This window comes from Astatotilapia calliptera, chromosome 14 (genome assembly GCF_900246225.1).
Source record: "Astatotilapia calliptera chromosome 14, fAstCal1.2, whole genome shotgun sequence".
Lineage (NCBI taxonomy): Eukaryota > Metazoa > Chordata > Actinopteri > Cichliformes > Cichlidae > Astatotilapia > Astatotilapia calliptera.
The window spans coordinates 5666016-5692262 of NC_039315.1; the positions used below are offsets into that span (position 1 = coordinate 5666016).

Below are 26247 nucleotides of genomic sequence, written 5' to 3' on the forward strand. Positions count from 1 at the left end.
TTCATTTCCACTTTTATAATGCAACTGATAAATGAGAGCAATTAAGCAAAAAATGAATACTCAGAACAAGACTAATTGCATAAAAATATTACACTGGTAATGAAGGTAAAACTTGTTTGCAGTCATTTATTTAAAAAAGCAATGTGATGTGTTGGTCTTATTTGAACCACTTTGACTGTGTTAAATCCCTCTTTCAAAAAATAATCTGTCACTGTAAATGTGTGTAAAACTAACTTAAAATTGTAACAATCCAGATGAACAATCCAGTAAGGTTTTACTGGCACTGCCACCATCTAGTGACAGAAACAGAAAACACACTGTAAAAGGGAGAATTTCACACTCCTATGAAATCATGCAGGTTTAATGAACTGCTTATTTTGCTGGCAGTTCTACTGTTGAGTAATGTCTCAACTCTACATCATATACATAATTTGCTACAGGTTTTATTGAACAAAGTTATAGCATAGATTCTCTATTAGCATTATGTTCATTTCCATAGGGGAAAAAACAAAACAAAAACTACTTATGTTCTCTTTTTAAATACTAGTAAAGCAAATGTGGGAAAAAATGTTAGCTCCCCTTCCAAAAAAGGGGAGTAGGTGAGGTAATGTACATTTAAATTGTCGTTGTCTAAAAGTCAGATTTTGAAAGGTTAGTTAAATGTGACATTTGGCCTAAATATATACTTTTTGTTTTAGTCCAACTACTGCTGTGTTTTATGATATAAGATGTAACAGTGTTCGTGACTTTTCTTATCGATTTACTTTTAATAATATAGTGTTACTAGATATACTGTTTATATTCAAATGTCACAAACATACAGTGATTGTAACTGAAATAACATGAATAATAAAAAGACTAGTTGTAGAGTCTTGAGTGATGTGCTTATTGGACCAAGGAAGCGCGTGCTTTGACAGAGGAGTGAAAGGACGACCATTTTCAAAAAGAAGTGATGGTTAACGACACCAGCTGTCAGCCACTTACAATGCAATCTTCAGAACCCTACCAAGGGGATTAAAACCCCACTATAATTTTGACTTCTGAGACTCACATGACGAGGAAATGTCACCCAAAGGGTGGCTCCTCTGACATAATGACCCACGCCTTGTGTCACACTTTGCCTCATGTGACAACACATGTGAGCTCAGAGTGGGTCAACAACAGTCAGGACCACCACCAAGGGGAAAACAAACTAGTTAAATACCTGGGGCTCTCTATCAGTTCTTTTAGACAAAGACACTTGAAATGAAGTGGGATTTGGGGCATCCTTCAATAAAGTGTAGCGACTTTAATCTCTGGGACAAAGGTAGGAGGAGACAAGCAGGCACATATTTACACATAAATATATAAGAAATGCCTTTTAGATCAAATCACTACATGGTGTTCTCGGTGTAATGGAAAATGAGAGTGAACTTCCAAGAACCAAAACTGCAATTCAGAAAACAGGGTGTGTTCTGTGTTGACTCATTTGTTTTGTTTCAGCCTGCCTTTCAGTGCCGTCAGTGATAATTATATCCAACTCCTTCTCATGAGATGCACTTCAGTGGTTGAATAATCTGGGTTTTTTTTTAATAAATATATGGATTCATAAAAACTACACAAACAGGAACCCAAACTGAAGTTACTTTAATTATATGTACATTACCACAAACCACACTGTCCCACTATTTATCCGTATTTGTTGAAAGTTCACAGCAGATGGACTAACCCACAGTCACATTTCATATATTTTTTTCTGGATTAGAGACAAAACTGGAAAGAACAAAATTTTGTAGCATTTTGTTTTCAACAGCTTAAGCTCCATTATTCTTTCATTTATTTATTTATTTGGCACAGACGCAGAGATGGGATATCCGCAGTCAGTCAGGCCTCACAGCTTTGCCTCTGTATCTATCAGTGGTGTATACAAGTAAGCAGCATCGTCCTCCTCATAGATGATGGTGACCGTCTCACCAGCATCAGACACTGCTCCGTTGGTCTGCATGTACGCCTGAGAAACAAAGAGACAAAAAATTATTTCAGTTAAATGAAAACTTAAATGACTTCAAGTGATATATTGGAAGACAGCTACAGCTGCCAGTCTGAACTTCATTCCAATAAATACCCTCTCAAGTAACTGCAGTCGCTCTTCATTCAGCAGATTGCTTTGTCTCAGCTGGCTGACCGTGTTCTCCAGTCCAACGAGTTTTTCCAGGTGTCTTCGGTGCCGCTGCTGCAGCACTTTGACCTTTTTCTGTAGCTCACACACAATTCCCTCCAGCTGCTCCTTACTCAAACTGTTCTTGTGGTAGCTGATGATGTAATAAAAATAGAGAGTCTAAAAACCATAATACTGCAAAGGGATATAAGAAAGACTCTTTCATTGAATGAAAAAAAAGAAATTTAAATTAAGCATCAGAACTCACCAGTGCTCCTCGAGCTGGTAATCTTGCTCTGTATCGTCGTCCTCCGACTTGCCTTCATCTCCCTCTCCTCCTTCAGAATCCAGTCTTTCCAAAGTGAGGACCAGGGATGTGGGGGGAGGTGCTGCGTGTTTGGACACTATAGGCAGAGTGGATGTGATGGGTGTGGAGCTCAGAGCCGATGATAGTACCGTTTCTGGTGAAAAGGTAAACTGGGTAAAGGTGTCTTTGGGTAAAACATTCGGTATCGTCTCGAGGTAGGCAATGACTTGAGTTTCATGGTTGCCGTCGTCGCCATCTGAGAACAACTCTGTGGTATGCGTCACATCTTCAACTCCACTTAAAGCCACAGCCTCATCTGTGCACTCAAGGGTGGAGTCATTCACTACCAGCCTGTGTCCCTGAGTTAAAATGGCCGCAGTTATTTCATTCATAAGCTCATCTTGCCCTTCCCCAGCAGGACATTCAGACATAAGTACAACCTCTGTCTTCTCCCCACTGTTACTTAGATGATCTATTGTGTGTAAAACAGTTAAAGGGAAGTTTACCCCCGTTTCTAATCTGTCTACTGTTGCCAGTGAGTCTAGTTCTGGCTCAAAAGAGCAGTCAGATTCTCCAACATCACTCAGTTGCACCAAGCTGGTTTCTTCTTGTTGCGATGGATCGACAGCAATCTGATACAGGTGCACAGTGTGCACTTTGTTTTGCATGTCTGCTGTGTCAAAAACCATGGTCTTGTCATCTGATACCGATACGCTTGGATTACAGATAGTTCGAAGACGCTTTGTTTTCTTCTCGCCATCGTCTGTGGCTTTCCGTTTCTAAAAAGATAAATCAAAAAGCATAAAACAAGGTTTTATCTTAACTCTCCATGTTAAGATAGAAGCTATAAAATAATGTATTTGTTATTGTATATTCTGGTACGCAACAAAAACTTCTGTATTAGCATTCTGTATGATTCTGGTTAGTTTTGTTCAAGAAAAAACAAATGCTGTGTGACTCTAGCATAGAATCTCCACAATTACAATAACACTATTACTACTTAAAATACTGCAAGAGTTGCTCTCGAGCCTTATGAACTAAGGTAAACTGCTTAAACTAAAATCCAGGTAGGAGAATGAAACTTTCCTGTGTTTTAAAACAAGACCTCAGCATTCAGTAAAATAATTGGCGCTACTTTGCAACACTAAAAATCAAGTTTAGTTTCTTTTTGCTTTACCTCAGCCTCCTGAAACACAGTGGGCACAGCGTCTCTCTCAAGGTAACGGATCCCCCATCGCACTTTGAAGCATGAAGGTGCAAAATGTTCGTGGCAAATATACTGGTGCCGAGAGGGAGCCCAGTTCTCACGTCCCATGTTTCTCAGCCACTGCTGCAGCCTGACTGGGTCCTGAAGAGGGAACCTAGAAAACAATGAAAATTACACACGTAAAACACTGATCACGCTTCCTTCAAGTGAAATTGTTCATATTAATGTGCAACTAGAAAATAGCTTCCTAAAACTCAGTTTACATTGTGTGTGTGTCAGTGATTGGACAGTGCAAATCAGTGCATCTGATATGATCTGATCAGGTAACTGACTGACTCTGTGGACTCATCACATTTTGGCTTGCTCTGACCAACTACATCTTGCAGCAGCTTGCAGCTAGTGTAACTGTGTTCATATTTACTTTTGTTCTGAACCTGTTGTAAAGTTGTGAAATCTGTGAAGTTGTTGCATGTTCTTTTAGACATTAACTGATACTGAAATTACACAGCCAAAAACAACAACAACAACAAAAAAAATAATAAATCCCCCAAAACAGCCAAGGTGTTAGGCAATATTCTTGAGGTACTCTTATTATTGCTGAAAAGTTTATTTTATTCGTAGGATGTTTCATCTTTTGAATCTTTACTTGCATGCTATAGCGACTTACACAATCTAGATTGATACTTTAACAGACATGCCAGCACATGTTGCCCCTCCCCCCTCCTGCTGCCATGTTTTGTTATTGTAAAGTCACGTGACCCAGACTGAGTAGACACGTGTAGGCTGTAGTGAGTGAGGCAGAGGAGCATCCTGTGGAGGTATTTTATGGCTGTAACTAAATACACTGCAAATATCCGTGTAGGAATTAATAAAGACCCAGACGAACATCATCATGGTCTGGTAAAAGTGATGTTTCAGTATCTTTGTGTCAGATATTTTTCAAAGTTTTCTTGGTCATCACAGATGTTACCAGAAGACTGATTACCATGGCAATGATATATATGAAATACTTTATTGGAACTTAACAAATGAAGTATGAACTAACTACGATAATAACGTAGTAATACCGTTTGTGTCAACTGTCAAGGCATTATTCACATATACAGCACAGTAGAAACCAACACAAAGTGCTTTCCAAGCAGGCACATTCAAACTCTCCAGAATAAAATAAAATAAAATGTTTCAAAACAGGTGAAGCATTTTGAGATGTGTGTTTTTAGTCTAAAGGGCTTCTTTTCTTTTAGTCTGGACTTCTTCTCATCCGAGAAGCTTCTTCGGTTCTGAACTGAAGCAACTCAAAGAAGTCCGGACTTTTTTCTTTCCAAGCTCCTTTAGACTACGATGACCTGGATGACTGAGAACCTTCACAGACGTGTGTTTTAACTTAACTACTTAATTAATTAAAAATATAAGGTGTAAAAAAATAAAATAAAATTAGCTGTCAAAGTATTCAGATTAAGCATATTGATCCACTGCTGTCCTCTACATAAGCTGCCTTTATAAGTTAAAAGTATCGTTGATACTGGCTGCAATATCGTACAATGGTTCTGCAGCTCTAGGAGTGCATCAGCTTAAAGATAAGGATGACACATCACTATTTCTGCCTGCTCTTCTGCACAACTTGTCAATATAACTTACTCACCAGAATACCTTAGAGCTACAAATCAGACAGCGTTGATATAAACAAAAATGTCTTGATTAAAAGTTTGCTTTAATCGAGACTTCACCGTGTTGACGGCCTGGCTTAAATCAAGTCAAGTGCTGTGTTGATTAAATGAAGGCTTCTTCAAAGTCAGAAGTAGAAGACACAAACTTATCAAACGTATAAAAAGCGTCTCCTGTGCGGAGATTTTCTAACCTCGGTTGTTATTTTCCGTCAGTAAAAACGAGATTGTGAGACTAACCCGTCGAACAGGAAAAAGTTGCTGGAAGTTGGATTGCGCCTCTACCTGTCTCATCTGAGCATCGCGTTTAGCTGGCCTGCTAACACCGTTTTAAAACACCTGCTCACCTGTAGAAGCTTTTCCTGTCGCTGTCGCTCGCGGAGTCATTCTTGCAGTTTGGGACCGAACAATATTTTGGCATCTCGGAGCGCTACGGTAACTTCTGCTGCTGTCTTCGTGTCCCGCTGAGTTCATAACAAGGTGAAACAGGTCTGTGAAACTCGTGCTGTGTTGTAAACTCGTGGCGCCTTAGATGACGAAGGAGGATCAGCTGTTGGGAGTCTGCGACGTCAAACGAGCGCGACCGCCACGCCCACAGGAAGCAGGCAGCTTTGCTTGAGGAGTCGCGGATGAGTTGGCAAACTGTTTGACTTTTTCTAGATGTATACATTTTAAACGTTGTTTCAGGAAATAAGCTGTTTCGTTGTTTTATGGGACTCTTTCGTTAGTAAACCCAAAAGTGATAGAATTACATAAATATACAGTACTGTGAAAAACGACGTCGTTTCTTTATATTTTGCTGGGAAAATGGGTTCAGGCTGTTATTCTTCAACACAGCCTGTTCGGCTGCTTTCTTGTCATTTCTTCAGGACTATCTCACCAGGCTTCGGAGCTCTTTTGATATTGTCTGCCGTTTGTTTCGTTCTCAGTGAAGATGGTGCATCAAACTCTGACTGTATTAATATTTCCAGCATTTTGTTTCCAAACAATGCAGACCATGACAGAGCCATGCTTTACAGATGGCTGTAGACACCCAGTGTTGCACCTTTTTCCTGAGATCCTCCGTACAGAAGAGTTTCACATTTGGATTCATTACAATAGTAAACCTGTTACCACTGATATTTAGTTCAGTTCTTGTGTGACTCTTCAGATCTTCAGTAAGCCTGGATAAGTTATTTGCTCTAGTTCCTTGGAAGCAAAATATGATGCAATTAAGAGGGGTTCAAAACTTTTGCACAGTACTGTACACTGCTCTTTCTGCTAGCTTGTCCCCATCTATTTTTTACATTTTGTTTTAAATATTAGCTAATGTATTTATAGCTAATAGCATCTCCTCCACTCTTGCTCTTTGCTACCCACGTATTGGCTTGAGTTTGGATCTGTGATTATTATTTACTTCATTTAGTCTCCAATTTAATACTCCTTGCCATCTTCCATATTTTCCATGGATATGAAATCAGAAACAAAATGAATAATTTTTGAAGAAAAAAAACTTATCAAACCTGCTGTCTTCCATTGCTTTTCCAGTCCTTTGTGATCTGTACTTTCCATAGCATTCTTATTTGTAGCCTTTGCTGTTTCTGAAACATATATTAAGTATTTTATTGAAAAAAACAATCTGATCATTGTAATTAAACAAAACAAGGTAATATATTTGAAGCTTGTTGAAACTGCAAAGCTGCAAGCTTAGACTATTAGCTGACGTAAATAAAGATATAGGCATGTTTCTAAAATCACTGGACTGGCTTTTTTATTCAATATTTTTCTCCAAACATTACACAGAATCTTTAAATGATACAGTTATATACATACACATCAGTGTATTTCTTTATCTAAAAAGTTGAGGGCCACTGGACAATGCAGCTGTGCGTTTCAAGACAGGATTGCATTTCTGATGTTTGTGTACTGAAGAAATTCACATACGGGGTTAATAAGTCACTGGTAATTGAACATGTATTGGAGACTAGAGTGCCAACAGTGTTTGCTTTACAAGCTAGTTTGGAGAGAGTGGACTGTGCGGGAACCGCTGGGTCAGTGGCACAATGACGACCGAGGAGATGAACACATGGAGAGCAGCAGTATCTTCCTTACTGGGAAGCAGTGCACGTGACCGAACCAGCTAAATACACCACTAATGGCAAACAGCACCTTTCAGTGTGTACCCAGAGACTCAATATCTGTTTTTTAGACTGGAATCATACATGTAATAAGATTTTGGATTTGTGAGAAATAAACCGACATACTGCAGAGTGGTTTGAGAAACACTGATAGACATGCTGCTTTTCAACCAGTTTCCAAAGCTCTAATCTCTGTGTATGCAGGCCAACAGTATACAATGCTAGGTTTCAGAGTCACAAGATGCACCTTGCAAAAACTGAACAATCATTTTCATTACAGATCTTTGGTAAATACCAGCTATATGATGCCGTCTGAGGAGCTCACATATTTAGAAACAAAGCAGCTTGAAGGAAACTCGTCAGAAAATGTTGTGGTTGTTTTTGTACCCACTGATGGAACACAAAAGCAGGCAAAGGGACAACGGAAATTGTAATTTTTCAGTTTTAGCCGGTAATGTGAAGGAGTATATCCAGGCCTGGGCTGGTCTAAGTGATCTCTTCCCATCCGAACTAAAGCACACACTTTATGCGTACAACTAGCTGAAGTTTTTTAGGGAGAGGGATCCCTTAGGCTAAGCATGAACAACAGCATGTCCGAGCGCTGGAAGGAACGAGGTGGCTGGGATGGTTCGGATCCGATGAGAGGTCATCAGTGTCACAGACAGATTAGATGGGTCTCTACATCATCCCCAACTGCATTAGCGTGTTGGCATATGCCATGGGCTTGACATTCGGATGAGGCTGTAAAAGGAGATGAGAATTAGATTCCAATTTAAGAAGATTTTTAAAACTCTTAAGACACTACTAGCTAAACTTTTAGCAGTTAATAGTAGTTTAATGTTTTCGGCTTTATTCCACTTGGTTAGGATAATATATGACTCCACTGCTCATCTCAGGGTGTTATGATTTCTAATGCATCATTTTCACAAATTGTCAGATTACTTATAAATTAGGAATAGGGAAAAAAATGGCCTAAACATGAGGGAGAAGTTCATCTCAGTAGTCCAGCAGATGTCACTGTAACACTGTGCATTAAGCTAACCACATATTCAAAATTTGTATAGTGATGATCTTCATTAAACTATCCACTTAAGTGATATAATATCAATGTTGTTTCTAGGTTTCTTATGTTTAAAATTTTTGTTAATGAGAATGAAGTACTTTTAAGTTTTTGTTACACTTCAACCACTTTTCCATTAGCGCAATTCAATCCCTGTTTCATGTAGAAACATCTGAGATATCGCTTCTTTTAATTAAGGACCTGAAAGTGATGTACCTTACTGACTAAACCTCAACATGCACTTTATGTATTACGGGTAAATTTTTAATCTTTTAGGAGACACTGCCTGCACTGTTTTATTTATTAAATAACTATTTATTTCTATATCATCATCATTATTATTATTATATTATATTGATTTTATTAAACTCAAGATAACAGGACACTAACCACAGCTGTGAACTGGTGAAATTCTGGTTTGAGGTCTGATCCCCTGAGGTGGATATATGCTCCTTTGTTTCCCATCTGATCACTGAGGGAAAAAAAAGGAGAATACAACAGTTAAAATGTGCCACTTTTTTAACAGTCAACACTTAAGTTAGGTAACTTGATTACTTACCAGTAGTTGGGTGCTGAGAACACGGTGATGCACTTCCCTGAGTGAGTGACCTCGTACCCCTCAGCTTTGACCTCATGACTACGCACAATGAAATCCAGCTTGTTCTGCTCCAGGAAGCGCTCCGTCACATCGGGCCCAAACTGGCAACTCACCCCTCGCTTACTGATCGACCGGCCATTCTGTGTAAGAGGGAGAGAGAGACACAAACTATAAAGCAGGTACTGCCACAAATTGCATCCAGATCTGTAGGAAGCACTGAATTATGCTTCAGTATAAACCTGTGGGTGAGAACTCACCTGTGGCTGTGGATCTGACCAGAGGAGGTCACACATAGGACCTGTGAACGCATGGGGAAAAGTGTTAAATTATACTTGTCATCCCTTTTAAAGGTTATTTCTTATAGCAATTTAAACTGATAATGACTTAAGAGTCTGGCCCCACCTGAGTCTGGAGGCTGTCTATTCCTGTCAATCTTCCTTAAGTCTTCCAATGTGACACCATCTTCACTGAACAGCCCACCGTGCATAACCTGACATGGAGAATTTAATTAGAACTGTGAGTACAGGAATAAAAACACATGAAACATTGTGCAAGAAAAGTGATGAATACAAAAAAATAGTAATCAGTAAGTTATCTTAACAACACATACTATTTCAGAAGCATAACTGAGGTGACAGAAATTACATACATTAGCATACTCCTATATACTTTATATCTCATCATTTTGAATTAACTTCCACTTAAATGACAACCATAAGAATTAAATCCATACATATTCACACCTTAAGCACAAATAAATTACTCGCCAGTGTCACCTTTTAGTTCACATTCTCAAAGCTTACCAGTACTTTATTGTTGATACACTGTGCAAGAGGAAGCCACTGGAAGACCTCGCTGAAAAGCTGAAACATCTGGGCTGTGTACTTGGCTTTGACCTCCCCTTCAAATCCATACATCTGGTTCATGTTGTCCGTCTCATGGTTACCTGCAGATTTAAAAGTGGTTACTGCGGATTACACAGGACACTTAAATATTTTAATCAGTCATTACTATGGAGGATCAATTATCCAGCAAATGACTTCTGGGTATCGCTCTTTAGAAGAGTTGTTTGCGATTACCTTCTGCAGAATTTAAACTTTCACCACTAGGTGACAGCATTTCACCCCCTATTTAACAACTTCTGCCATTCACCACATTGCTGCTATGAACTAGAATTTACTCCCAGTTTCTTGTGTGGTTAAATAAATGTTGCACTGACATGTTGCACCATCTAATGGTACAAATTTGTGTGGTTAGTGGTCTGTATTCCATTAAAGTAAAACATGAACCTTTCTTGTTTAGTTGACTATTCTTCAAAACAATATTTTTACAATACATAGACTATTTGAACATAATGCCATAGCAGTTGTTGTTTGATATTCTATCAATATGTTCAGTTAATCATGAAAGGTGTTAAATTACTGATAAATTATAGGACTTTGCAGTAGATGCCTTTAAACCCAATGCCAACAGAGATATGTAGTTATCATGATGTACAATATGGCACGTTACAGCAGCCTGAGATCCATGCACAACACTCTTGAGCGCTCTCACCTCTAAGCAAGTGGAAGTTGTTGGGGTAGAGCAGCTTGAAGCCAAAAAGGGTAAGAATGACCTCAACAGAGAAAGAGCCACGATCCACAAAGTCACCATTGAACAGCTGAATGCTGTGGTTAAGCATTATGACGCACAAGTTCTGGACAAGTTTGTGGCATCTGACTGTTACAATTTTAGACACAGAAAAGTACTCCAGTGAACACAAATTTAAAACCAATGTGTGTGAGCGTCAGCAAAAACAAAGGATACATAAGGGTTGGTGTCAGAAGGTAAGCCGTTCAACTTGAAGATGTTGAGGAGATCGTAGTATTGGCCATGAGTGTCCCCACAAATAGTTATTTTTTCTGTCTGTGACAAAGAGAAACAGAACATCTTTAACAAAGAATGGAGAACTTTAAAAAATGGCCATGTACAATCATCTACTACCTGTACTCCCATTATGGGTTTTGTTAGTGTTAGCACTTAGAAAATATGACCACGCTCTAATTTTGTACTCATTACTTGTGAACTAAAAAACTTCACTTCATTCTTGAGTATATGAAGAAAAATCCTCACCTCTTTTAACGTGATTTCAACAAGACTTGGCAGTTTTGACAGAACATCTTTAACTTGCACCAAAATCTGGGAAAAAAAGAAATACATACATACATACCAGTTTAATTTGAAGCATACACATATTTCCATTTCCTTGTCTTACTCTACTATATGTCATATAAATAACTATGGTTACCTGATAAGCACACTTTCTGTGCAGTTTCTTCTGATCTTTGAACCAATCCATCATCTCTTTCATGAACTTCAATGTTACCTTCCCGTCTTCAAGTTTTGGGCCTGTATAGTCATCCTCAATCGCTGCACAGTCAAGATTAATATGGTTCACATCACATCTTTCACCTTATTACCTTCTGAATTAAATATTATTATATGACACTAATGTATATTCCTCAAATAAGAAAGCAAACATACTCATGTTTTCAATGTCCAAAGAGTCAACAACAGATTTCTTTGTCTCGTCGCTGGCAATGGCTCTCTCAAAAGCCTTCTGTTTCACAATCTTGTTACATTCTTGATACTTCATCCTTGCATCCTTGTCATTCGGTCGAACCCTCACTACCTATTATCAGGACAGAGACATGAAATAAACACCCTGGTTAACCTTTAACTGGCATTAAAGCATACATAGGGACAAGGACTTTGTATAGATGCAAAGCTGAGAATATAAATAGAAACAGAAACATAAAGGATCAAATCTCTCAATTAACATACGTAAAATGAACAATGGTTTTAGTCACATGATGTTCTGTCCCATATCTCTTAAGAGTTATACACATTTAAATCTAGCCCCAACCCTTCTTTGCTTACAGAAGCGTTGAATATGCTTTTTGAAATATCATGGTTAGTGGTCTGGTTTGTGCAATAAACTAGAGACTAAGACAGAACTTCAGAGATCCCTAAGGTCTATCGTTATATTTAAATTATATTGCTTATTATGAGGAAGGCACAAACCCCATTAACTGTGGTATGAGAGCCTTCAAACTGGATCTAATTGGCATCATGACAGGATTACAGGATAATCCCCACTTTGTGCTGTTAAGGCAACACAAAGAGCCTAACTGGTGGTGACAGAGCAACAGATGGAAGTGGAGAGCTCTGTACTTTGTTCTATTCAAGGTTAGACTGGATGGCAAGTGTACATGATGTGTCTTCTAATAATAAAAAATGCTATTGCTTCTTACCGTTTCGTAGTCTTTTAGTGCAGCTTTAAATTTGCCCAGTGCCATGTTGGAGGTGGCACGGCGGTAATATCCCTTAATGTAGTTTTTGTCTACTTCCAGGGCCTTTGTGGCATCCGCCAGGGCATAACCATAGCACTCTGTGCGTAGGTATGCCAGGCTTCGGTTGCTGTAGTATATGGCATTGGATGGATTGAGTTCCAAGGCTTCTGAGTAGTACTTGATTGCATTTTCATAGTCTTTTTCTGAATAAGGAAAAGAAAAAACAAAGTTGGAGTTTAACTGGACCTTGATCATACACTCAAACATAACGTAATGAGTTACCCACTAGTGAAAGAAATTGTAAAAACTACAATGGTGTGTGTTTAGCAGTGTATATCACTGCCATGATACATGGTTTTCTTAATCATAGGACTGTTGAATTATAGCAAAAATAAATTGTTGATCATTTTGGTCAATCACGATTATTTAACATAACTATTTATACACACAGACACACACACAAACATAATATATACACATATATATTTAATGGGTTTATTTTGAAGGGCATAAACTATATGCAGACCAGTCACCAAACATATTAAGAATTTTTTTTTTTAATTCAGCATTGTTTATGAAGAAATCATATCCCCACCTTTACAAACAGACAACAAACTAAAGCAGGTTTTACAAGTTTTGCAATATATACAACTAAGAAAATAAAACTGCCAAAACGTACTAGTTCTAGACCATATTTGCTTTCTAATGTGTGCCATATATTTCTTTTGTTTATATATATCCCTCTTGATTGTATATATTTCTCCTGTTGGCTATTTATTCCTGCTATCTACCATTTATATTTCATTCCAGCACAGTTGGTGTGGAGCACCCACAATTTCATTGTACATGTAAAATGACAATTCTATTCTAGAATCTGACACCAGGAAAAAATGTGTCTTATATTAGGAAAGTAATGGGACTGCAACCCCGGGGAGTGCATGTCTAACATGGTTATATGAATTATAAAGCAGAAAAATACCACCCCGTCCCTCACATAACAGTCTTTTCTTTGCACCTACCGGTACTCTGACTCATCAGTATCAACCCCGCAGAAGTTTCCCAATTAACCAGCGACAGACAGACCTGTCGTGGGCGTGAAAAATACATCCTGGACAATGTACTTAATACAAAATGTGAATGACGGCTGATAACCTCATATGCATGTTTCACAGATCACCACTGTGTCCAAGCTGGATTTTATATGCTTTGATTTACTAAGGAATCTACCTAAATGAACTAGAAACCCTAGCGCCGGTTGCTTAACAGACACTTTCATTATCTATGTGTTTTGAATGGGGGCGCAACGTGACTACCACGTTTCAATGCTAATCGTACGATATTAAAAGCGCCTCTTCAGTGACTTGAAATCTAATTGCATTTCAGATAAACGAATAAGAGTTGAGTTGCATTGAAGATTTCGTAACTGCTGCCATGAGTTTAGGGAGCTCTGCCTCGCTGCTCTTCCTGTTCAAGCAGCCGCCGGCTAACAGAAAATTCTAGTTCTATGTGAACCTCACCTTAAACTACAATATTAACCCGCTGCGGCGGCTAAATGGAAACAAATCAGTGACTGTTAAACACAGCGCATGGTCATAAACCTTATAACTTCGAGACATTGGATAAATAGGGAAGTTGGTGGTGTAATATACACGACACGAGTGACGGCATGGGTTAACGTCGGTGCTGTCGCTGCTGAGTGTAGTGGCTACTAGCTAGCTGCTGTTACCCATCAGTGCCGCGGATCCCAATGAATGGGGTTTACCATTAGCATGCTCTCTGAGCAACACTAGCTTAGTATTTGCGACCGGCTTTGCTTGAGGTGTACTGCAACACAATCACGCCGCTGCTAACCAATGGTCACAGTGTCAAATTATAAAAAAAATACTGAAAAAACACACTGACTTGACAGGTTTTAGAAATTACCTTTAAAGTACTTATTCGCCTTCTCCTTGAGTAGCTCGGCATCGTTACCTCCCTCCGCCATCTTCTTCTCACTGCCGTTTTCCGATATGTGCGCCATTGGGATGGACTGTCGTAAAGGTCGCAAAGTTAGGTGTAGTTTTTACCATTTGTCATATTGAAAGTAATTTTACGGGGTGATCATACGTGCGACATTACGAAACTACAACATGTAACCCTTGCACACTGTTCGGGTCAAAGTTAATAACATTGATGTTATACCCAATTTCAGATCCACCAATGTGGGTTAAATTATTTCTGGAATAAATAATTCTGGATTTATTATGAGTTACATGTGTATTTCTATGGGATAGTGGTGACAAGTGGTAGAGCTTGACACTGTCATGAGCGATATCTGTGTTCTCATCACATTTGCCCAGGTTTCTGCAGGGACAGACACCATCTGGTTTGACTGATCGTGGAAGAATTTCTAAACAGTAAAATACTAAAACAGCATAGCCGTTATCATATATGGTGCACCCAAGGAACCGAGCTGAGAGGGTGCCAGGAGATCTGAAACAGGTTAGCATAGTGGTGGAGTGGTTAGTGCTGTCCTTAGTTAAGAAGGCTTCTGGTTCAAATCCTGGCAGGGGGCTCGTTGTGTGTAGTTTGCATGTTTGACTCACTCTAAAGTACCTGTAGTGATTTCCTCTTAGTACTCTGTCTTTCTGCCAGGGTCCGAAGACATGCATGTTATAAGTGCATTATAAATATGTAAGTGCTATATATATTTGTGCTTTGCAAATGAAAGCAAAAATACCCACAATTTAAAAGATCCCAATAACAACCAAATTAGATTCCAATTATTCTGATTTATCTGAAATTAATATAATTTAGAGTCAGCTGAGATTCCAATAAAAATCAAAAGAGGAACTTGTGGGGTTATAAGATTAGTTACCTGAGCAGTGATTTCAGTGAGTGTGGAAAACACATGCAAATCCCATACACACATGGTTTCCTACCACTGCTTTAGACTAGTTTGCAATAAGCACGTTTTGTGCTTTGAGTGCCTAAAAAAGTAAATGCATTTCTTTGTTACATTAATATTTTGCTAGTTGGGTTTTTTGTGTTTTTCAGTGTCCACTAATAACTTCCTTTGGTGTCCTATCAGTAAATAGTGAAAGTATGGTTTTGTAATTGAGGTTCACATCCGTGATAAAAAATAAATAAATAAAAAGCCCCTCTAGTGTTTGTTCTCCCTTCTACAGTATTTAAAGTAGGATTTGGTAGCTGGGGAAACTGTGAGAGAATAGTCACCTGGAAATAAGTCGCATAGTGAATTGTTTTGTCAATTCAAGGAGATTTTTATATGTGTGCAGGCTGTGATCAGCTGTCTTGTGCTGCTACTCCAGTATTCCCTTAAAAAATAATGAGATAATCAGATGTTACATAAGCTGTCACAGATTCTTTTCATTCTTTAGACACTTTAAAGCTAATGTGACAGGTAGAATTCCCCTGAGTGAATGTAATCAGTATCATCACCTTCTATTTAAATTGGTTTGCTACCCTCAGTGTAACCTAAATTTCACCATGAACTTTAGGCAAGCAAAATTTGGCTTCAATTTGTTTTCCAAAATGTTGTGCAAAAGCAAAATTTCCGCAGTAATGTATAGATTCAATATCCAATAACTGATTTAAAAAACAAAACAAACAACAACTCTAAAATAAATGAGGATTTTATGCTTTAAGTTTCCCCTTTAAAAGATCTACTTCCTGGACAATCCTTACCTTTGAAAATAACCCTTTCTCACTCTCCCTTCCTCTCTTTCTTACATATTTCTCAATTTCTGAGTTTCACATATTAAAGTTAATTCTGCATCTGTATTTAACTCAGCTGAGACACATTATGTAACAAACTGCACATAAACTGTGTGTTTGCTGATATTGGTTCAGCTCTTCATTTGACTTGCAAATCTAATTTCAATGTCAAATTGTATCCACGTTTGAGTTATTTTAGGTTATCAGCCAGCAGGGGTCAGTAAATACATTCACTGATATAGACATAAAACCGGTTTGTTTTGTAGGCAGCCTTAAGCCTCGCGTGAGGTTAACCATTGAAATTTTAAGATGATGAGTAATTTGTTTCAAAAGAATAATTAGTGAAAGACTGACTTAATGATTCATATGTGGGACAATTTGCCATGGTCTGTCTGGATTAACTGCTTTAAATACCCTGTCTTTAAATATGCACCTGACTGAGCTACAGAAAATTCCCCATTTAATAAATTGTTGGCTCAATAACAAAAAAGTACAGCCTCTGGCACAGTTACTTTGTTTATGTTACATATGCCTCCAGGCTATGTGGGGTTTACATTTCTCTCTGTCACTGTTGTATGCACGCAACAAGACACACTAATGAGGGGACAAAGCACAGGTGCATAGCTCCACAATGTTTTCACTCACACATGACATCTGATGCACCTCAGTCTCATATAATTGGCTTGTAAAATGTCACATGAACCTAAATTTAAATAGAAACACCTTTCCTTTTCTAGTAGCAATGTACATAGTCACATATGTCTTGTGTACCAGAACATCAGCCCTTTCAGATATAGCTTTGCAGTTTGGTGTATTTGGGTTTTAACTGGTTAGGGTTAGAAGTTCAACAGAACTTGACATGGTGAAGAAAAGCACATGACACAGAGTATACAACCAAGTCCAGTCTGTTGCAGTGACTCACAAGCGACATCCCACCATGAAGAATAAGAGGCCAAGTACTTGGGTGACTCACTGTCCGTGACCTCTACCATACACTTACTAACCTCAGTGTGAGTTCACTTTCTCTTAGAAGATTACCAATGACTCGCCCGCCTTTCTGAGCCATGGCGTGTCTGTGATGGTTTTACTAGTAGCGCTTCAGGGATGGAAAAAAAATATATAAAAAAAAAAAAACACGTCAAGATTGACTGAGCATGAGCTGACGTTATAGCGTCAGCCACACATGAGAGTAAACGCAGACAGTGAGTGGGAGAGACAGTGTGGGAGGGAGAGAGGTAGAGAAAGTCTGGCTTGGTGGGAGGAGGGAAGAGGGAAATTGCTGTCCTCTCGGGTGCACGATGCATGGGCGTTTTGGTGGTGGGGGGGGTCCTGAGAAAGTTAAAACAAACACAAACGGAGGAGCACAGAGATATACGAGCAACCAGAGACAGACACTGATGAAGGTCAGTGGGAATGTGAGTGACATTCCAGGTCCACAAGCCAATAAATGATGAGGTCTCAGAGTGCTTGGAGTATATTGTTACATAGGCTTGTTCCAGACCTTCTTAGTATTTATTGTTTTGTAGCGCATAGTAGTAGCGATTGTGTGATTGTGCCCTACCCCCCAACTCTTTTACTATATCCCTTTAACCATCTTATCAGACCTGGCGAGTATTATGTATAAGTTGAGACAACAACAGTTTCTTCTGCTCTACTCTGTGAAAATAATTCACTAATGAGCGCTTGACTTCAGGGAGTCTGTGGGGGGTCACGTTTATTTGAACCACATGTTTTTCTAGTAGGCAGGGCACAGGACTTAAAGCCAAATTGAAGATAAGTTGTGATAAAAAAAAACCCCATGAGCTTCAGTTACCATCCTAGTTCTCATTTCCGTCATGGTTAGTTTAGACATTGGCTTTGACTGTAACCTGCTGCTTTTTTCTGACAGTGTGAGTCATAAATTGCAGGGATTGCCCACATTGTACAGCAGCATTACAAAGTCTCCTGTTGATTGGTGTAGCCATCAGCTAGTGTGTCAACCAACATCCCCAAATGACAAATTGCATGTTCACTTGTGCCTCAGGAAAAGTGTTGGAAATTTTATGTAAATGGAAAAGAAACGTGATGCATACCTGCTTAAAAAACACTGCTGCTTTACCTTTCCACATTAAAATCCTCTTCTGTTTTTCTCCTGTGTTTCTTGGACTTGTAACCACAGTGGTTAGGGTGGAGACTGAAGGAGGGTATAGAAATCGTTAGTGTTTATATTCTGTTGAGCGTCTGTTTGCATTTCTTGCAGTGCTCTTCTAAGTATAAAATACAAATTTTACCTTTCGGCTACAGTTTGAATTTTGATGACTAGAAATCCTTAAATGAGCATCTGATTTCATGTTGATGATGGTTTTTATTGCTTGTTTTATTTCTTAATTTGTAACTCTTCCATTCAAACACAGATTTTAAGTATGAAGTCATTCAAAAGGGCAAACATTTACTGGTAATTATTGTTCTTTCCTTACCTTGAAGATATATAAACACACAACGGTTGTAGCTGAGTTTATGTTTAGTTTTGATTTGTTTTTTAAGTTGTTTTTGTTGACTTTTTTTTTTTTTATCATTTTCTGATACATAGACAAAGAAAATCTATGTTTTGTTTTGTTTTTTGCAAAAAACCCGGCCATGAAAAATGAAAACGACTAGCAGAATAAATGGAAACTCTTTAACTTTGCATCAGGATTCCATTCGCTTTATTTCTTCACTTCAGTTTTTAAAAGCTGGGTTATAAGTTTAATATCAGATTTGGTGCTACAACGAATGACAGCATATTTTCCAGTAAAACAAGCAGTTTTGTCTCATGAAACAAATACACTACAGTTAGTTGCTTTAGCTACTGAAACCACTACTCCATACCTGAGTGTAAGCCCACACACAGCCTGAGTGGAATCAGTCCTTTATGATGGAAATGTGAAGCAGACTATGGGAAGCTGTATTTTTAATGGCTATAGCTCAGCAACCCCCTCCTGTTTGACTGGCACCACAGCCTTGTTAAAGGAAATTTGGAAAATGACTGACTAAACAGATAATTTGAGTAAATAAAAACAAATTGCACAGGGAAGTGAAATCAGCTCAGATTCCTTATAAATTAGATAAAGATGAAACGTGATCTTACAGAATGAACAACGCCTTTGACATGAGCCTGACCTTTTTTGAGGCATATCTGTGGATATTATAATTAACCGCTTTGTGTTTCCTACTCCTTTTTGGTTTTCCATTTGCTTTCTCTGACAGTGGTCAAGATTTTTCCTTTCCATTGTCCTGACATCTTCAGCCCGATTCCTTTCAAAGTCAACCTCTCCCATTCACCTCAAATTTTGCCACGATTCCCTCACTTATATACTTTCTGTGTGCCCTTCTTTCGGTCTCTTTTTCTCGCTTTGAGTGTTTGATGTGTGCTGGGCACGAGAACAAGGGATCGGATACACACCCCAAACAGGAAATGAGAAATTCAAGCAAATAGGGCAATGACTCTGCGCCTCAGAGAGAAAGACAGAAGCTCATGTGGAGGAATGCAGATAGATAGAGCATAGCAGACAGCGGAGGATGTGAAATAGACATGCTGAATCAACATGCTATGAATGTTTGAGGTGAAAAGTTTGTTATAGTCTGTATGTGAGCATGAAGAAAGGCAAGGAGAGGAACATCCTCAGTAAAAAGTATTTATACACAGTGACCACCCATGACGCTGCTCTTCATTGCCTTGTGATATCAACCATCATGGTGAACTTGGCAAGTTTTCATCTAACACACGCAGGCTTTCACCTTTTTAGAGTTCATTACCAGCTCGCCCATTTCACTTGGATGTGACGCCAACTCTTTGACAGACTTACATCTTAAATCTCACAATAACCTTCTATCGTAAAGCGAGAAAGAGCAAGAGGATAATCTATCAAAGCGAGAGTGGCACGTAAGCCGAGGAGTTGTGTGACCGGCTGCACCCCTTTGATCTGGCTCTGTGGTTGTTGTTTTCACGCTAGTTAGCGGTAGTGACAGCATGTTGTGGCGGCTAGTTTATTTTACATTGCAGGCTGTGCTCCTACTGTTTATGAGCAATGAGCGACTGAGCACAGCACACATGGTCACGCTTTCCCACAGAAAGGAACCGGCATCATAAGTGACTCAGGATGTCTGGGTACACACATTCTGACCATTAGATGACTATGGGACTTGAAAGGAAAGGAAGACTTCAACAGAACTCTGCAAATAAGGTGGAAAGAGGGACGGGTTGTTGAAAAATCTGCCCCAGACTTCTTCTAATGTGGTGGAATTATCTCAAGAGACTAGAATAGCTGTAACAAACAAGCAGCGGAGCAGACAGTTAGAAGTATTCAAAACAAGCTGTAAATATCTGTCAGTAGAATAACATTACTTTGCCAACCACAGCATTATAGTGTACACACAGATGTTTGCAAATCACTAATTAGACATTATAACTTTGCCATGACAATACCAGCTATGAGGCACAAACAAAGACCCTGAACAATATCTGAAAATATTCAGTCACACATGGGCAGGCCATCCAGGATGTTGTGGGGGAGAGTTTCCTCTTCCTGTTGCTCTTACTGTTGGACTTTCCTGTCAGTTAGCATTGACTACTGACAGCACTTTGGGAGCCTTCCAGACTCATCCCTTAACTTTATTTTTGTATCTCTAGGGAGTAATTCATTACAGCAAAGTATTAGTTCACATCCTGAACTCTTGGGTGGCCAGTCAGAGGAGGCAGCATTAGATGTAGGTGCCTTTTGCACCAGATGGCCCTTTCTACCTATTTGCAGTGCAGACCAGCGGGTGTATCTAAAGGAAAATGAGGACCACACTCAGTCGTTTAGTCACATGTGTTCATCAGGTGCTGTGAACCAAAAATCCACCACAGATATCATCTTCCAATTTCTCACTGGACCTCAGTAGAATGAGTCAGACTTTATGATCTTTGCCTTTATCATCAAGTAGTCGGCCTTCCAAATTAATTTAGTCACAAATACTACTATGGAAGGCATGGTGTGTGTGAAACTCTCGGCCATTCCAGTGCATTAAGGGTGAGTCTTGATGATTCAGCAGTGCCAGAGGGGCGGGACTGTGGTGCTGATGCTAGGATAGACTGGCTTGAATTAGGGCCTTCTTTCACAGTCTGGGTTCTGTTATACCTCTCTGACAAAATGCCTTTTTTCCCCCCTGGTTGTGTGTTGAGCACGTGTGTATATGTGAGGATGCCAAAGCTGTTGTCGGGCCTGTGAGAGGAGAAATCTTGGTTGTTACAGGCTAAAAAGAAAGGACCAAACCAAAAGAACAAAAACAGAAGAAAAAGCTTTACTTAAAAAAAAGCAGCAAAATCATGTTATGGAAAACCCTTCATTAACTCCTTTAGTTATGAATTATTTTAAAAATGAAAGCATCTTTTCAACATTTCTTTTTTTTTTTTTTTACTCAGACTGGACAGGGAACGTCACCAACTGACTACTTCCATTGTTCAACACTGCCTGAACTCTGCTAGACAAGCTTTCTTATAATATTTAAGCAGTCTTCAGGAATAGTTTTCCAGGCTTCTTGAAGAACATTAAAAGCTCTTATTTTGATGTTGGCTGCCTTTTGTTCTGTTTTCTGTCTAAAGCCTTCCAGGTGATATTGCACAGTGCATCAAAATCTGACCGTACTTTTCAGCGTTCATTTCCATCCAAAAATCCCCAACACCACTAACTTAAATACAGCTTCAGACCTCCAGAGCCTCCAATGTGTTGCACCCTTTTTCTGATTTAGTCTATATAAGATGGCAATTTTAATTAAGGATTTCTAGTTTTGATTCATCGCAGTGTAAGATGCATTGCTAATAATTTTCAGTACAATTATTGTGTCATTTCTCCCTGTTTCCCTTCCTTAAGAATGGTTTCTTGACAGCCACCATTCCCCTGAAGTCATTTCTCACGACACTCCAGCAAACAGTAGCTCAGCCGAAGGGCCATTTGTATCTCTCATGTCCTCTTTGCTGGATATTTTTTTCTTATTTTTCAAGAACATGACTTTCAGGTACTGCTTTCAGACTTCTTCTTCTGCCCTCTGCTTTTTTTTCTTTCTTTTTTTTTTTTTTTTTGCCAATAGCTCTTTGGGACTCTCCCTGTTTTTTGTTGTTTTGTGTTGTTTAGCATTTTTTATAGATTGGGCAAAAGAAATGTGAACAAGTTATATGCTTTTGTGGTTGCTAGTAACAAAGTGTCTAATATAGAGTTTAAAATAGTTTCTTTGCCAAGTTGTGTGTTATGTGCAGATACAAGTCTAGTTTGAGTCTTTTTTATGATTGAATGATGCACATCATCTGGCTTAACATATCAAATAAACAGTGCTCTGAAAATAATTAGGTGCAAGAATTAGACTGAAAATGACAAAAAAAAACAAAAACGATCCTAGAGCATTACAAGAGTTCTAACCTCTGAAAAGCAAAATATAAGGAAAAAGAAACGAGGAATGGCTCAAGGCTTTTGTTCAATATTTTATATTCAACTAAGTTAATATATCTTGTTAAATTTGTACTAATTTGCAAAAATATCAAGAACAAAAATGTAATCCAAGTTCAGAATCTTGTTTAGTTATAATGACATATTTAAGTTGAACTCTATAAAACTATTAAAACACAAAAGGTTTTGCCATGCTTTAAGATGTGGAATGTTGTTATTAATAAAAAATATAAAAACAAATATGATCTATAAAAAATTGGTATTTTTTTATATATCTGTTCCATTGCTGATTTTCTAGAAACACTGACTTTTTTTTAGTTATGTTTAATCATGCAGCTAATAACATTTACTATTTTATACACATATTCAAACATACATCAAAGGTTTGGGACAAACTTTTGACTGATACTTTGTAAGGTTAGAACTCTATATAACAATATTACAAAGCTGCTATAAAATAGTGGAATAAAACTTTTATGAAGAAGACTTGTTATAAAAAGTGCAAAGATCTAAAAAAAAAAAAAAAAAGAGAGAGAGGAAAAAAAAGGCATTTTTTTGCATTTTCGGATGCACCTTCTATACATTTTCCAGGTCTACTCATCAATGTGTGCCTGAATAAAACATGGTAAATGCGTATTACCGTTGCGTGTCAGAGTGCATTGATTGGGAGGAAATGTGAGGAGGGTTTGCATAAACCACAAGTAATTTCTGCCCGCTCCTGAAGCACCCCAATCACAGGAAATGGGTGTTTTTAGAAATGACTCAGCTAGCTTTGACCTCTGCCCCCCTCCCAGCTCCCTAACACCCCCACCCTCTCCTTTAGGGCTGCTTTAATTAGAAAAGCAACTCGTTTGTTTTTCTTTGTCTCAACACCCAGTTTTCCCCCCTCTCTCTCTGCCTTTTAAAATGAGCGCATCCCAAGTTTGGTGATGACTCACAGCTTTTTCCTCCACCCATTGCTCTCATGGACTCTCCATCTCAATGTGTAATTCAATTGGCCTAGATTCTAGATTTTGCCATCACTTGAGGGATGCAAGGAAACAGCTGTCACACAGATGTATGCCCTTATCATACCTGCTCAGGTGTTCCACAGAACACTTAGACCTTTATTAAACTCACAGTCCAACTTTGTTATTGTCATGCTGGAACATTTATGCATTTACCAAGGCTCAGTTGCTCAAGGCTGTGCGCGCGCACACACACACACACACACACACACACACACACACACACACACACACACACACACACACACACTTGCACACCCATCTACTTACACGTACACAAACACTCACATGTTGCTTCAAAGGATACCGTGTCATAAACAGTGGTACTGGGAAGGAGGAATGTGTTGTTCATTGGGGAATTCAGAGCTAGTGGGGAGAGAAAGGAGGGGTGGGAGCGTGCTGACCAGTATCCCTCTGAGGGAAGGCAATGGAGGAACAGGCTGCCAAGTTTTTCTCTCTGCTGTCATAACCCTTGCACCTATCAATACAGCTGAGAGCTCCACTGACACAGTAGGCCACAGACTATGGCAGACTAATCTAAAACAGACCCTGTGCAGAGCTAACCTTGAAAACCTCACACCTCCCTAACCTCCCATTTATCCAATAAGAAGATTCATATTACTGTGTGATTTAACCCAAATTTGTGTGTGCATGTTCTCGGGATGATATTTCTTTCTGTCCACCATGTCAGTTTAACACCAATGTGTGATTTGTGAGTTCAGTCACACCTCACTTAATAGGAGTCAGCAGCCTTGCCCGTGTTTTAGTGTGTGTGCGTGTGTGTGTCTATGTGGACGTGAGGGTGCGTGGATGAAGTGAAGTAGTAGGATGAGTAATAGTGTGTGAATGAACTTTTACGCCCAAGGTATGGGTCACAGCCTTGGTTCGGCCAAGCTTACTATGGGGTCTGTAAAGAGATTATGCCTTGTACGCTTTCCCAGCATGCCTCTATTCCACTGGATTCTGAAGCCGCATGGCTGCATCTGCCTAAAATCATTAACTTTTTACTTTACACAGGTGTGTTTTCATAATGACTGTTTTCTCCAACTAAAAGGTGGTCATAAGGCAAAATGGTTAAAAAAAAAACTCCAAAAGAAGTACTGGAACTGGGACAAGTGTTTTTATTTAAAAACTATATCAGGACAGTTGAGCTATTCAGTGAATGAACTAAACTAGTGGTTCATGGGAAAAGTGTCATTCAGAGTGGAAAATCCCCTGAAAATAGTGGCCAAAACATTGCTTTGCTTTCAATCAACCTTATGTCCAACAACAGCAGGCAGCTGTTTACCAAAATAAAAAGATTGCAGTATTTATGCCGCTAGACTAGTAAGTCAAACGTCTTGCAAAAGCTAGATTTTTATACAGCAGATGGTGGTGAACAATACAGAGCTAGCAGAAGACTGAGTGTTAGACCTAAATTATTGTTAGAAATAAACATTTAGACTATATCAAGGCCATCTGGTCAACAGCTTGTTTGAGAATTATTCTTTTCCCAAGCAACCAAAACAACAACAACAACAACAACAACTGATATACAATTAAAATTACTGCTGTGTTCGGACTTTACAAGCCAGCCCAATACAGCAGGATATCTAGATCTAGATTAGAAGCGTTTAGTTTTTATAGAGCCCAGAATGATGTTTGGAGTTTTTCAATTATAAAGTCATTGAGCAACAGATGCTATTGCAATAAATGCTTGATAGTGATTCACCAGGGGAATTAAGGTTCCCTCAAACACCACCCCTCACCAATTCGTCTTCCCCATTGCCGTCACCATCACCCACTGGGGTATGTTCTTCAGTTGGGATTGTATGATTAAACTGCTATTTAGAGACTGCCTCTCCTCTGGGTGTAGATCCTGCTCGGACATTGTTGTTTTTTCAGAGCCATGAGCCAGGTCCTCTCCTCTGTTTATTACCCAGGGACATGGTAGCTGTTTATAGCGGCATATCTGTCCCTGTGTGTCCAGGGACACACACACACACACACACACACAGAGGGAGAGAGAGAGAGAGGAGGAAGGAAGGAAACGGAGGGGCGGTGCCACGAGAAGGAGCCAGTCCAGAGATGTAATTGGTACCTTTCCTTTTTTAGAAAACATTTCTTACTTACAGAGGTCCAGCAAATGAGTCAGGGCCCAGCGTGCTTTATAACCACACTCACTGTCATATGGTTTATCATACTTTCCCTTTGTGGGCTTCACTTTGAAGAGGCTTTTTTTGTTTTTCCTCAGTCTTTGATCCTTAGAATTTTAAGCTATGACGCTAGCTACTGGTTATTTACATGACAAAGGAGCACAGCGGCCATCTGGTGAAGTGGAAATTAACTACTCTCTTTTAAAAATGTTTGTTCTACCCTAGTTTCTTTTTAGCTTGTAGGGAAAAAAAGCTAGAAAGAAAAACGTGTGTGGTATTTTATTCTGTCTCTGTCCCTCATTTAGTCACTCATCTTTTTTCATCCCCTATCACTTGCTTTGTGTCGTGCAGGTGATAACACAAAACTTTCAGGGAATCTTCAAAGAGCTGGCAGCGGCTAACAAAAAGATCAGAGAGAAAAGGAGAGAAAAGAGGAGGCGAAGCGAGCGATATGGGCGGCTGACTCAGACTGTGATAAACATCTACTGCAGGTGTGAAGGAAAAAGATGGCAATAAAAGCCTGACA

At 39.0% G+C, this 26247-nt stretch overlaps 2 protein-coding genes across 2 annotated transcripts; both read right to left on the reverse strand.

Annotated features, from left to right (window-relative positions):
* Positions 1–1561: 1561 nt before the first annotated feature.
* On the reverse strand, positions 1562–5898 carry LOC113036392 (THAP domain-containing protein 5-like). The gene is made up of 5 exons (XM_026192723.1): positions 5663–5898; positions 3622–3805; positions 2406–3223; positions 2105–2291; positions 1562–1990 (listed from the first exon to the last, which is right to left on the reverse strand). The coding sequence occupies exons 1-5, from the start codon at positions 5734–5736 to the stop codon at positions 1871–1873; spliced, it is 1383 nt and encodes a 460-aa protein (XP_026048508.1). The 5' UTR covers positions 5737–5898; the 3' UTR covers positions 1562–1870.
* Positions 5899–7039: 1141 nt separating this feature from the next.
* On the reverse strand, positions 7040–14469 carry ppp5c (protein phosphatase 5, catalytic subunit). Its single transcript, XM_026192722.1, has 13 exons — positions 14346–14469; positions 12384–12625; positions 11614–11761; positions 11378–11499; positions 11203–11268; positions 10897–10995; positions 10645–10750; positions 9894–10036; positions 9493–9580; positions 9348–9388; positions 9052–9230; positions 8883–8964; positions 7040–8173 (listed from the first exon to the last, which is right to left on the reverse strand). Exons 1-13 carry the CDS (start codon positions 14440–14442, stop codon positions 8111–8113), a joined length of 1476 nt encoding a protein of 491 aa, XP_026048507.1. The 5' UTR covers positions 14443–14469; the 3' UTR covers positions 7040–8110.
* Positions 14470–26247: the final 11778 nt, after the last annotated feature.

Bases quoted from the DNA above. Each gene is read 5' to 3' on its own strand.
- ppp5c (XM_026192722.1), bottom strand. From the start codon at position 14,442: ATGGCGCACATATCGGAAAACGGCAGTGAGAAGAAGATGGCGGAGGGA. The intron at 9,231-9,347 runs GTGAGTTCTCAC...CCTCTTACACAG, and splicing joins GGTCAGATCCACAGCCACAG to AATGGCCGGTCGATCAGTAA. The intron at 8,965-9,051 runs GTAAGTAATCAA...TTTTTCCCTCAG, and splicing joins TTCTCAGCACCCAACTACTG to TGATCAGATGGGAAACAAAG.
- LOC113036392 (XM_026192723.1), bottom strand. From the start codon at position 5,736: ATGCCAAAATATTGTTCGGTCCCAAACTGCAAGAATGACTCCGCGAGC. The intron at 2,292-2,405 runs GTGAGTTCTGAT...TTACATCATCAG, and splicing joins TACCAGCTCGAGGAGCACTG to CTACCACAAGAACAGTTTGA. The intron at 1,991-2,104 runs GTATTTATTGGA...TTTGTTTCTCAG, and splicing joins GACTGCAGTTACTTGAGAGG to GCGTACATGCAGACCAACGG.